The sequence below is a fragment of the Talpa occidentalis genome, unplaced genomic scaffold, assembly GCF_014898055.3.
Source record: "Talpa occidentalis isolate TD23 unplaced genomic scaffold, MPIMG_talOcc4v2.1 talOcc4.5, whole genome shotgun sequence".
NCBI classification, from domain to species: domain Eukaryota; kingdom Metazoa; phylum Chordata; class Mammalia; order Eulipotyphla; family Talpidae; genus Talpa; species Talpa occidentalis.
In genome coordinates, this window is record NW_023604861.1 from 79,003,712 (window position 1) to 79,017,398 (window position 13,687).

A 13,687-nucleotide genomic window follows, 5' to 3' on the forward strand; every position below is an offset into this window, starting at 1 on the left:
GCAAGGAAAACAGATGTAAAAAAAAAAAAAGTGCACCATGCAAGAGGCACTGGGTCATTTGTTTGCTATTCAACTACAGAATGAAAGTGCAGGGTGTATACTGATTTTCCTTGCCCAAGAATCACCTAGGGATGGAGCAACTTCACAAACAAAAGGTAATTTTATTAAGCAGGTGGTTTAATTTTTCCCTTGAGAATTTAAGTGTAAACTATATTTAAGGTAGACTTCCTAATTGATCAATGGGGTAACAGGTGCAGTAATTTTGAAAGAAGAAGGAGAAATAGAAATAGAATAACTCTCCAGCATGCTTTAGAAGGGGTTGTTGTTCTTTAAGCCACAGTTAATTGCTATGCTTTTCACCTTGAGTGTCAATTCTAATAATATTACCTTTACAGGCGCTTACTCTGGGCTTAGATTATAGCAATCAGTAATACTCACTAGATAAAATACTGTCTAGTTGCTCATAAGAAAATATTGAAATCAGTCAAAAAATGTTTAGCTTGCATATTGCTTGAGACAGAGCTGGCGAGGTGCCAGTCAGGCAGGGTATTATTAGGAAAGCTGAGCAAATAGCTCGCAGGGAAAAGAGCTGTGAATTTAGAAACCTTCAGGTATTGTCATGTTAGGGAGTCTTAGGAGTTCAACAGAGACACTGCTTTTGTCTGCAGATTTGAAAATTTCCAGCAAACAATCCTTTTTGAAAATGACTCTGCAGTCTGTTCTGTATACTTTGTTGTTAGTTTTATACCATAAGTGTACTCAGAGCTTTACACCCCCACTGTTAAATCATATCATTAATGCTGGGAAAATCCGAAAACCACTTAGGAAGGGGTACTCATTGGCCCACTGGGCTGCATGGAAAAGGTGTGCCCTTTTGACCACCCACCTGTTCTGGGTGTGAGAAAAGAAATAGAAAAGGTGCGGGGTGTAGGAAGGCAGTTTTTGAAATCCAAATAGTGGTTTGTGTAATTGCTGTTTCTTCTCTAGCCATGCACTCAAAGACAGTTTCTGAGCTTTTTAGGACAAAAGTGTGATGCCTGAGGTTGAAAGTCAGTGCAACCTGCGGAAGCATTTGAGGACCACATAGGTTGGGGGTTCAAGTGCTGTTCAGAGCTGAGTGAGCTGGGAGAGACTACTCATCATGGACTCAATGTTTCTGAAGATCTGTGGTCCCTTTCAAGGCAGTGAAACTGGTGGCTGGGTGGCTGGCTGAACATGGTGTGTGGGTCAGCAGGATTTGCTGCAAGTCCTAATTAAGACAGATTTCTTGTTTTCAGTGTCTCGACACACGTATCTGGCCAGAGAATAGAAAGAACTCCCTACGTGTCACGCCACCTGGCAAAGCAGGAACCGACTCCCTTGAGCTTGCAGAGAGCATGGGAAGTGAGGGGGCTGAAAGGCATCAGGGTCAAGGGGGAAGAGCCTCAGCTCCACAGGTGGCTAAGGAACACAACCCCCTGTAAACCTCATGGCAACATATAGTTTACTCCGGGCGAGTAAGGGGAGGGAATGCGCAAGGGAAAGATTTCATCTGTCCTCCCAGCTCCTCACCAATTAGATATGTGTCCTTGCTGAAGTCAAGTCTTTTAACTCTATGGACAACAGCATTAAATAGTCAGGAGGACTAATTAGTGGGACACTAAACCCCATCCAGTTCCAATATTCTAGACTATATAATAATGTGAACAACTCTGACTCCAGCTTTACACTAGGAATGGGGGAAAAAAATAGTAAGCCCTTTGATAAAGAGATACACAGGAAAATTAATTAAAAAGTTGTTACTTTTCTTCATCTTAAGCAAAACAAGCACTGTAAAATAAAAACCAAGATGAAATTAAACATTATCGCAAGACATGAAAAACATGTGTGCTGTCATTTTAGGATTCATAATAAAGATAAATCAGTTGTTTTTAGCAGTGTGCTGAGTCTGTGAAGGGCATGACAGATAATAGGCTTGAAATTTCTGGAGTTATTGTACAGCAAAATTTGTTTTTTCCTCAGGCGTTCAATCTTTTTCTCTAGTAATTTTGTACATGACAAACTTTTTAGTGGGTGCATTAATAATCTATAAGTAATGGGTTGTCAGGTGTCAGTTAGATAAGATTAAAAGACTGTTTAAGCATTATCCATTTGCTTCTTTGCATGAGTTTTATAGGTCAGGAGAAATAACTTTTTGAATTGTGGTTGTGTGTGCACATTGCTCCCCCCCTCCCCTCTCTCTCTCTCTCATCTGGCTTCACTCCAGGGATGTGTGGAAGAATTGTATTACATTACATAAATCCTACATGTAGGAGCAGATTTGAAACTCAGTGTGAATCAAGGGGACAAATGTCTCAGCGTCTTCTGTAAACTTATTTTACTTTTCAAAATGTTACTCTTTTTCTTCTCAAAGGAAACTTTGTCAGGGGAAACAGCTCAGCTGAGAGGGACATTGAAGCTTTAGACACTAGGAGTTTCCTAGCAAGTCAGGTTTAGGTCTATTCTTGTCAAATCTGTCTTAAGTGTGTTTACATATAGTTTGCCTTTCTGGTATTTTCTGCTTGCACAGACCTGATCTCCACCTATTTTGTGTCAACAGTTGCTGAGGCTGGTGTTGGGTGATTAACCATTGAGCACTGAAGCTCTGAGTGGTGCCCACAGAGACTCTCTCTCCTCTCACTTACATCATCATCTTGCTTCAGGCTGCGCCTACATAAAACAAACAGCATTTCTGAGTGGTTAAAAAGTCAGCCTGAAATATTGAAAAATGGGGCAAATGTTGCTTCCTTGTTGAATAAAACAATTTTCTCAAAAATGGAGCAGAGCCAGAAGCGTGGGGGAAGGAAATGTTTCTGAGGGCAAACGTCTTGGATCTGGTCTGCGTTGCTCCAGTGTGTGAATGCCTGGAACTTTGTGTAGATGCTTAGGGGTTTGCTTTGTACCTCTTTTAATGTTTAAAGGAGAAGAGAACATTAAAAAAGAAAAAAAGTCCTCTCCATCAGTATGGACGCTTGTAGTTGGCAAATATTGGGCTCTCTTGATCAATACCTGATATTTTCTATTTTATTTTCATTCTTAGGAGCCTTTAAAGTCAGACGCATTAATATTGCAAATAACTCTTTTGATCTCTTGACACCTGAACAATAACAAATAAACAAAAAACCTTAACCTGTTCCCATCCATGAGGGTTCCCTTTTCCTTTATACTCACTTAACCAAGGTGACTAAAGGACTAATGCTGCAAAAATTAAATCCCATCACTAAAGAAGGGAAAAAACATTTCCTTTCTCAAGCACATTAACCGTTTATGGTCCATGGGGCTTATTGGCCCTGGAATCTAAATGTAATTCAGCTCAAAAATAAATTTCCTATCTTTGAACATACCGGACATAATATTGATTTTTCAGGTTAAATGCACTATGCATATATATACACATATAATTAACATAATTTATAAAATCATTAAATATAAATATTTAAGTTCCTGGTATTTTCTGTTAGGAAGCTGGTTTAAATGTAAATCAGTAGTTTTGAGGGGTTTTGTCCATTTGAAAGGTTTTGTTGGCCTATATCACTAGAACATCTGCTATGGTTGACTTTATTTGATCCCTAGTTTGGGTCAGAGTTCAGATGTATTTGGAAAGGGCAGGGAGCAGGGGATGTTGAAAAACTAATGGAAAGAATTGTATGTATCCAAAGATGTCAGATCTCAGCCCCCACAGCCGGTCACCTGGCAGTACTGTTTACAGAAAGGAAAGTACAATAGGTTATGGCAGGGATTCCCAGCCTCTGGGCCAAGTCAAGGCTGGGAGGGAGTGAGGGGGTGAGGGGTGGAGGAGACAGTGCAGAAAAGGTATATCAGAAACATTCTGAGTGAAGTTAGTATTAAAAAGGTCTATCAAATTAACTTTTGATTTTAGTCATGCTATTTCTTTTGAAATCTCAAATAACAAAAGAATTTGAGATTTTGAAGATAAACTCACATACTGTGCAATTCATTCATATAAGTCATTCACTGGTTTTTGGGGGGATTTTCAAAGTATGTGTGCATTTATCCCTATAGTCAATCTTGGAACATTTCACCATCTCAAAAACTAACTCTGGGGCCTCCCCGGTGGTGCAGCGGTTGATCACTGGGCTGCGAAGCTGCCCGCAGCCTCTGCAGTGCCGGTTGGATCCCCAGCCGCCTGCGAGGGTCCCACATGGTGCGCAGACCTCTCCTGCCGCCCGCTGCTCCCCTCAGCAGTGCATTTCGTCAGTCTGCCTGTTCTGCTCCCCGCTCTGGCTCTGGTGAATTCTCTCACCCTCCCGCGCTTCTGACTGTACCCAGTGCTTGTATAAATAAATAAATAAATCTTAAAAAAAAAAAAAACCCAAAAAAAACTAACTCTGTACCTTTACCTGTCATCCCTTCCCATTCTTCCACCCTCCGCTTAACTAGTGCCTGGTAACCTATCTCTTCAGGTTTGCCTGTCATGGACATTTCATACAAATGTGGTCATATAGCGTAAGATCTTTGTGACTGACTTCCTTTGCTCAGTGTTTTCAAGTTCTACCACGTTGTAGCATGTAACATTATGCTTCATTCCTCTATGGCTAACATTCCATTGTGGGGCTCTACGGCTTTTTTTATCCATTCATCAGTTGATGAATATTTGGATTGTTTTTAACCTTTTGTGGCTGGAAGAATTAACATATAAGTGTTTACACCATTAGGTATTATTTTTTTTTAAGATTTTATTTATTTATACAAGAACCGGGGTACAGGCCAGATGTGCAGGAGGGTGACAGGATTCACCAGAGACAGAGCAGGGAACAGCACAGGCAGACTGACAAAATACACTGCTGAGGGGGTGAGTGAGACAAGAGAGCTTTGCCGCGCCATGTGGGAATCTCACCGGCTGGCCAGGATCAAATCCGCGGTGCAGAGGCTGCGGACAGCGTCACAGTGCGGTGCTCAACCACCTGCGCCACCAGGGAGACCCACCATTAGGTATTTTTGAAAATCCTCATGACAGTATCCCAATAAACACATCTTAGGTTCTGCAAGTTGCAAAGCACTTTTCATAAATATTAACTTACTGCATCATCACAATCCCAGCACCTAATGAGGGTATGAATTCAGAGCCAGTAAATGGTCATTTTCCTACTCAGTTTTCATACTCCTGCTAACTAGACACTGTTCCAGTTCTCTCTGCTCTGGGCCAGTGTTTTGTCTGTGATAGGTATGAGTGAGATTGGTCAAAGAAAGGAATAATTACTCAGAAGTGAAATGTGCAGCCTCCCAACTTTCCCCTGTATGATAGATAAACATTCTTCCAAGATTTGAGAGGATCTGAGAGAGGGTCACTTTGTCAGTTTTGTATTCCTCATTTGAAAGATTTGTCACATACCTTGGTTGTTAGATTTCTGACTGTAAGAATAAATGGTGACATTGAATGTAACTATCTATAGATTAGGATCTATATATTAGCTAGAGCTTTGGGTTCAAGTTTTACTAGTTGAAACAGAAGTTGCAGAGAACATTCTAAAGAAGAACACAGGCCTCCATTCAAATTAAGCCAACTTTGTTTTGTGATTCTATAGACAGTCGGTGACCAAGTGAAAGCAGAAAGCAGGTTAAGTTTTGAGATATCCTCCCTTGGCATGACTGGAGACTCCAGACCTGGGAAGTTTTTGGTTAGTGAAGGATTGAGGAGCTGGTGGAAGTAGAGACAAGAGATCCTAGAGACAAGAAAGAATGCAGAAACTCGGGGATAGTGCCGGGATTCTCTAACACCTCCTCCTGTGTTCTGGGGCTGGTCACCATTCGAACACAAGAAAGTTTCGTCTTTCTTGTGATGTATTGTTTGGGGGAGAAGTGCATGATTGATCATTAGGGTGACCATACACCCCAATTATCTATGGCATTCATAGTTATTTCATAGTTATTGTCCATTGCCTAGCATAGTTATCAGTAATGTCCTCTACTCTCAAAAAATCCCGACTTAAATGACAGATTAGCTGATCATCTTATTTATAATGGAGATTGGTAGTGAATTAAGATTTATTTTAAATAAATATATTGTTATATAATGTTTAGGGATATTTAGTGATTTTATTGACTTTTTGTTAATATAGGAAAATTAGAGTTTATATGAAAAATGGTTCCGCTTAGACCTAAGAAAGACATATCTTTGAAGATATTATAGATATTTGGAATTTTTTTTTTACTACGATAAGAGATTTTGTTGTATTATCCTAATATATCTGAGTGCTTATACATTGTGCTAATAATCATTTAAATTCCATATGCTTTAAGTAAGCCAGTGTTTTTCTTATATTTATAAGGTTATACAAACTCAAATTTGGCAAATTATCACATTTAAATAAATATTTTATAAATACCATTTTGTTACCTATGCTTTATGTGACCACTTGTCCATGATATTTAAAATATTTTTATGTCAATGGATATTTATTTTAAGGTGTTACTTATGTGAGGTTTAATGCATTATCCCCACAACTGAGTTTGGAGCCTTAGTGATCTAGAAAATAGCCAGCAGGCAGTAGCAAAAGATAGAGGTAGACACCACCCCCACCCCCAATTAAGGAAGGCACTTTTGCTTTGAATTCAGGTGAAAGTAGAGAGTTCAGCAAGCTTATATTGCTTTTAGAATTAAAAAAGTCATTTTACAATTTGCTCTCAAGGAAAACTTTGTATAATACATACCTAATGATGAAGTATTTGAAAGTTATTTCAACCTCTGAAGTCCAAAACAATGCATGGGTTTTGTTATTACTTTACATTATAATTTTCAACTAACTAGTGCTTTTTTTTTTTCCACTAGCTGCTTTGAAGAAAATTTTATATGTAGTTAAATTCTTCAGTTGTCTTAGACAGCTTCAGTTCTTTCTAGAATAATTTGACAAATATGCCCATCACTGCTAGAGAAGGGGAAACTTCTCAGACTGTTGATTGATGGTCTTGTGATTTGGGCAAATTCCAATATTATGTTTCTAGAGTAAATGAAGACCAGAGCCTGTGCTCCCATCTCCCCTCCTGTCCATTCACCTCCTCCACCCCCGGACACACAGATGATGTATTGCAGTCCTGGAACTGTCAGATCCTGGAGGAGGTTGAGAAACTAGAAAAAGGTGCCAAAAACATGATTTCATAAAGTTTGATTTGAGATTGAGTCAACTTTCTTGAGCATCTTAAAATCATGTTTCATGAAATTTAATTTCACAAAGAAAGGGAGTGGAGAAGGCTTGGACTCCGGTGATCACCAGTTATGGATCATTAAATCCAATAAGTAAATGTAGATCTGAAAAGAAAAATTCCAGCTAAAGATTTTGAAGTTGATTTCTTGTACAAAGGAGCAGAGCTATTTGGAAGATAGCTAGAAATCTTCCCCTAAAGGGTTTGTTTATAGAACATGCCTTAGAATTATTAAGTGCTGACTTTTAAAAATATAGTATATATTGTTTTATTGAAATGACTGTGATACAGTTGAAAGAAATGCTACATCTAGAAAATTTATGGAATGGAAAAAGAAAAAAATCCTAGAATTCAGCAGCTCCCTTCCAATCTGTCATTTTATATTTGAAGATTTTTCACAAAGCTCAATTCTACAAAAGTATTGCTAGAAATTACCAAACATGAATTTTATATCGGTTAAGTATTATATATACACATTGTTTTTTATTGAATAAAGAAAAGGGCTTGCAGAAATCGCCAGTACTAACACTTAGAAACACATGGTATTACTTTTTGTTACTATTTGAGTATTCATGTAGGTATTCCTAGCTAGACATAAAAATCAACCAAAGATATAATAATTCATCCTTTCTTTAATGGGTAGTATAGATATAGAAGGTATCTCTACTGACATGTTCTGCTCTTTAAGAAATCTTTTCCTAAAAGTTGATAATTTTAGCTTCTTGGGCATGGGAGGGTAATGTAAAATGATATTTCTTCATATTTGACTTCCTGCTGACTATCTACTTATGCCTAATGGCAAGGAGCACTATAGGGATGTAAGAGAGTCATGTTCTTCATAAACAACAACATCTTGGTTTTATGTGACTTACTGAGTTGCCTGTGGCATGCAAAATAGTAAATATGGGCTCCTCTTAATTCAGTGAATGAATAGCATGATGCACACTGGAGGAACAGAATTAATTGAGTAAAGGTGAAAATATCATTTCTGAAAGTGAGCAAGTAATTTTTTTTTTTTTTTTACTTTTGTTGGTTTTACAATAGTCATACAAGGAGGACAGAGGGGGCAAGAGTATAGGAAGAGGGTAAAGCTTTGTGGAAAATGTTGCCTGTGGAACCGGGGAAGTGTGCCTTGTGCTCTGGTTCTAGTGGATGCCCATTATGATCTCTGCACGCCTTTTGGTTCTCATGAAGAGGAAACTAAACTTAGCAATCCAGTTTTGTGGGAAGTAACCAGGGCAAGGAGTGGAGGATAAACTAAAGGACAAAGGTCAACTTTACAAAGCTGTTCTACCAGATCTTGTTCAGAAAACTATTCAGAAAACTATGCAGTATCCAAAGACTGAGACTGAAAGCAGATAGGTGGAATTAGCAGAATGAAAAAAATTAAAAAGTCTACTGATAAATAAACATCCAAGGGGACAAAGAAAAGAAAGAGCAAAGCAAAACACTGTATTTACCTCCCATTCTCCTTGTCTGATTCCTATTTTTTTTAATGCTAATAATAAAATTCAAATTTGAGATCATCCTGTCTCTGATTTTTGAAGATTTTACTCCTGTTTCAGTATTTCTCTCCATCTTATTAGGGCTTGAGTCCTATACAAATAACTAGATAAAAATAAATATATCTCCACAGAGTTGATCAATTATCTTCTTTCCTTTGTAAAACCTCTTGTTTTGAGAAAGGAGATAGTTTGTTCACAGGTAGAAGTTGGAATCATTGATTCTATGAAAAAAAGAAATATAAGAATTATTTCACACTGGGCCTCCCCTGTGGCGCAGCGGTTGAGCGCTGGGTTGCGAAGCTGCCCACAGCCTCTGCAGCGCCGGTTCGATTCCCGGCTGCTGGGCGAGGGCCCCACATGGCACAGACCTCTCCTGCCGCCCACTGCTCCCCTCAGCAGTGTACTTCATCAGTCTGCCTGCTCTGCTGTCCCCTCTGGCTCTGGTGAATTCTCTCACCCTTCCGCGCCACAGTGCTTGCATAAATAAATAAATAAATAAATAAATAAATAAATAAATAAATAAGAAATACTATAAAGAATTCAGTCTTCTACAAATTCAGTCTTCTACCATCTACAGGGTGTCCAATTCTCTGAAATTGCTTCACAAAAGAAGATTGTATTTTCAAAGCAAAATGGAATATATATATCTCTGTGTGTGTGTTTACATGTATATATCATGATGTTCAGAATGTAACATGGAAAGGCAAACAAGATAATTACCAGCCTTAATGTACACTTAATTAAAAGGTTTACCATTTTAAATGCCCAATTTAGGCAAATAGGAACTACATTCTATTAAACCAAGGTGTGGAACTATTTTAATCAGTAAGAAATATTGTCCTGTTACCCTGTGTCCTTGACATTGCATATATGAGTTTTAAGCACTATAAATTTTAGGCATCAATTGTGTAATTGTAAAAGTTTTCCTTACATCTTTAGACAAACAAAGTTTTAAAAGAGGTGTAATTAATATAGAAGATTCTCAAGATTGTGTATATTTTGTGAACATATTTTGTATTTTTTCTAGTTGTTGGAGAATTTTTTTAAATTGTAGATTCAAAATTGGAATTTTTTTTTTGTTCTCTTTAAAAACATGGTTTCTTCTATGTCCAGCTTTAATAATATGCATTTATATATTGAATACAAACACACAAACTTAATGATTTTACTAATGCTTCTTGACATAACGGTACTGTAAGTAGGGAATATGTTCATTTGAGTTCACATAAAATCTAAAGGTCTTTTTGGTTCAGAGTTTAGAAAATTCTTGATAATTTAGAATGTTCCACAATGGAAAGTAAAGCATTCTGTCACAAAAGCAGGGAGGATGAGACACAAGGTCAAAGGGCGTTTTAGAAACAAACAGCTGGACCAGTTTATTTAAACAGATACAGGGATGGAGGAACTGACCTCTGTTTGACTTATAGTGGGAGGAGCAAGAATGTCATTTTATTACTTTGCCCAGAAGGAAAATGTTTTTGTATCTGAATTCACCCCAAAGCCATCTAAACACATGACTTTGCTGTACATAGCATAATTCCAAAGAGAGTACATTTAAGAGAGCCGAAGATAACGATAAAATATACTAGAGTTTAAATGGCCTGAACAGTAAACATTAAATGTTTAGATGGTTTTCAGATTGGAAGGTGATATTATTTAAACAAATATAATCCTGCTATTTACCTAGTTATTTTTGGATAAAGATGTCTATTTTGATAGCAGATGGTGGATAAAAGGTGTCTTCCCAGAAAAAAATATTGTTGCTTTTTATAAGAACAGGAATTTTAATTCTGAGAGCTTATTGTATCCTATGTGTTGGTACTGTTCATTGTATGGAAAAAAGCTTGTAACTAATGTTTTCAAAATGAGAAGTTCCAAGCACTTATGTGGTCAAAGTGATTAGATGTTCTTAGGTTTTCAGTGTCCTTTAATTTTTTTTAATGAAAGGATTCTCATCTTTATAACTATGTGTCCAGTAGGAAGCCTACAACTGTGTTGTCAATAACAACAAATGGTTATTGTCACCAAACTGACCCAAATAGCACTGAGTACCTGTGGCCCCTTAGCTAAGAGACTGATGCGGAACTGACTTTCCACATGGGGACCAGAGCAGACCTGGAGTAACTGCATGTAGTGTTGTTCTACTGAAGACCTTCCTGAAGCTGATCCTCAGCACAGTGATCAGAGTGGCCCAAGTGATGAGGAAACTCAAAATCCTAGAACTCACATTCTAGAGGGAACTTGTTAAGAATCATGGATGTTTAATCTAGGGGCTATAGTTTAAATATTTGAAAGGCTTCCTTGAGGAAGTGAGGTTAGTCTTGTTTAAATTACTCCAAGGAATTGTACTAGAGAAAGTGTTTTAAATCAAGTCAAGCAGAATCCTCTAGCAGTTTGCCATGTCCACAGATGGAGTGCACTCACAGGTAAGGTGACTGGTGCTGTGTAGGAATCAGTCTGGCAGAGGCTACCCAGGTACTTGGTGAGGATAACAGAAGGGGATTCATGTCAGTCACCAAGTTTGGTGATGACTAAAGCCCTAAGTTCTTCTATGATACCTTGGGATTAATAGTCATAAAGTCAAACCTAAGCTACTTTTTAGGAAACAGTCTTTGGAAACCCGAATGTATGAGTACGGAGGAAACACGCTTTGAACATAGATAAGTCAAATAACTAAATTTTCTTATCTGTAACCTTATCTTTGTCTATTTATAGATGTAATATAGTCATCAAAATCTCCAGTCTACAAAATGTTCAGACATGCTATTCCTGGACTCAACTATAGGGTTTTGCCTCTGGTTTTTGGCTGAAAATCACTTAAATTTTCAATATCTAGTGTGGAATATTCTAGATGGGTGGCACAATAGCAGCCATGCTCTGGACAGGATGTTAGAGGGGAGGGTGCTTGCTGCCATTTGCCAGCTGTGTGTCATTCAGCAAAGTATTAACATCTCTTGGGTAACATGTGACCTCAAATAAATCACTTCATTTCTCTGAGTCTTGGATTCTCATTTGTTAAAAGACAATCAATCGTCTTCCTACTTTTAGATGGAGTAAATCAAATCTATAAAATATTATGTTTTTGAAAGGACTTTAAAGTTATCAGAGTTCCTTCCCGCTAAGAGTTTGTATATTATGAACAGTCACAGGAAAGACGTTTTTGCACTGCTACCTATGTTAGTTACTATGAAAATTACTTTTGGTATATGCAGAATAGTAATATTAAATAATTTTCTAATTGGTCATGCAGTGAAGGCAGCTAATGAAAAGGCAGATTTTTTTTTCATTTTAATTGGTTATTTCACATGGTGTTTGTGCTACACCTGTGCTTATAATGAGAATGGAGAATTAATCTAACCTTCTGCTCACATGATTCCAATTTTCATGGTTTATACAAGATAATGATAACCTGATTTGCAACACAATTTGTTGGAGATCTGTGTTTTAAATATTTTTATTAGCAGTTCAGGGACTTCATATACAAGAACTGATCTAATATATATTGCCAATAAGAGTTAGCATCAACAGTCTCCTTTAGTTAGATTATGGTCTCATTATTTATTTTAATTACTTCTCAGATAATGAAAGAACGTAAGAATACAGGATACTGAGATTCTTAAACTCTCATGAACCATACACTTGTATTTTAAATACTTGTCCCACTTTGTTTAATGGTTTGGTTTTGAGGAATTATTTTCCTTCTCAAGTGGGCAGATTTATAAACTAGAATGCATACTGGACTGTGGATACTTTAGTTATTAATAATGCATTACTAAACTTTTCATTGTATTTTTTATGTGATGCTCATGTTTAATATATTCAGATCTGAACTGAGCACTAAAAGCAGTTTACTGTTTCAGAATCGAGTATGTCCTGTTCATTTTCTGTACCTGCTATGGAATTCTTAGTATTATGTAATACAAACTGATCTCAAGAGTTAGAAATTTCAATAGCATGTCTCTGGAAACTTTGTATTAACTACTTTAAAAAAATTTTTTCAGTGGCTTACCATTTTTTGAGGGGCTACATAAATTGCACCCCTAAAATCTTATTAATGTTTAATAAAATTATTTATTATAAATTTTCTGGACTAGCTGGAGAAAGTAAGATTATAAGTTCAATTACTGTATAGTTGTGACCTTGCCTTGACCTCAGACTTTGCATAAAGAACCAAAAAAAAAAAACCTCTAAGAAATCTCTACAAGGAATGCGTTTCTCTGAAGTCCCCAGCGGTGTGAGTTAGTGGTGATAAACTCCAGACATTCTCTCATTTGATGGTGTGCTGCCGTCCCAGTTCATTATCTTAATAGTGGGCATTAAAATAGAATTAGATTTGCAAGAGGTAGGAAAGGTTTTGATAAAAACTGTGAAAACGAAGCCGAGAAGGTAAGATTGAAATGTTACTAATTAGGAGAAGTAACAGATGCCCTCTGAACATCTCACTCTCTACACCGAATTTCTCCCCTTGCAACTGAAAAGAGTGGTGGCTAGTATTGTTTCCTGAAAACTCTGCTAATTCCCCCATGAAAAGATGAAATGGAAGTGTCCAACTGTGGTAAAACAGGCAAACATAAATCAACTCAGAAACCCCAAGCCTGTGTACTCAAAGGTCACTGGGGGTGATAGGTTTTGCAGCATGCGAAGCTGCACATAGAGCTGTGGAGAGAACCAAGGCAGCCTCATTTTGCCATGATCTAGCTTTGCTCTCGCTGTGATTCATCCGCTCCTCTTCCTCCCTCCAGCCTCCCACCCCCATTTTTTTTTTTTTTTTTAAGGAGTAACGACTTGCTTTACTCTCTTATTTGCAGGTTTATTAATGCCCGGAGAAGAATAGTGCAGCCCATGATAGACCAGTCCAACCGAGCAGGCAAGTCCCCCATAGTGACTGTATTCAAGTCACGCAAGCGAAAGCCATCCTCAAGCCATTCACCCGGAGGTCCCCTACCTGGTAAATAGACCGGGAGTGAGTGCTAGGAGCTCCTGGCCATTAAAACCAAACCAGT

The 13,687-nt window shown here is 37.7% G+C and overlaps 1 protein-coding gene across 1 annotated transcript in view; it reads left to right on the top strand.

The window, feature by feature from the left end:
- Positions 1-13,687, top strand: part of MEIS1 (Meis homeobox 1) — a 131,362-nt gene that overhangs the window by 113,985 nt on the left and 3,690 nt on the right. Inside the window, exon 10 of the mRNA XM_037527506.2 lies at positions 13,493-13,551. Within this exon, the coding sequence (XP_037383403.1) occupies positions 13,493-13,551 (59 nt within the window). The remainder of the gene's footprint in view (positions 1-13,492; positions 13,552-13,687) is intronic.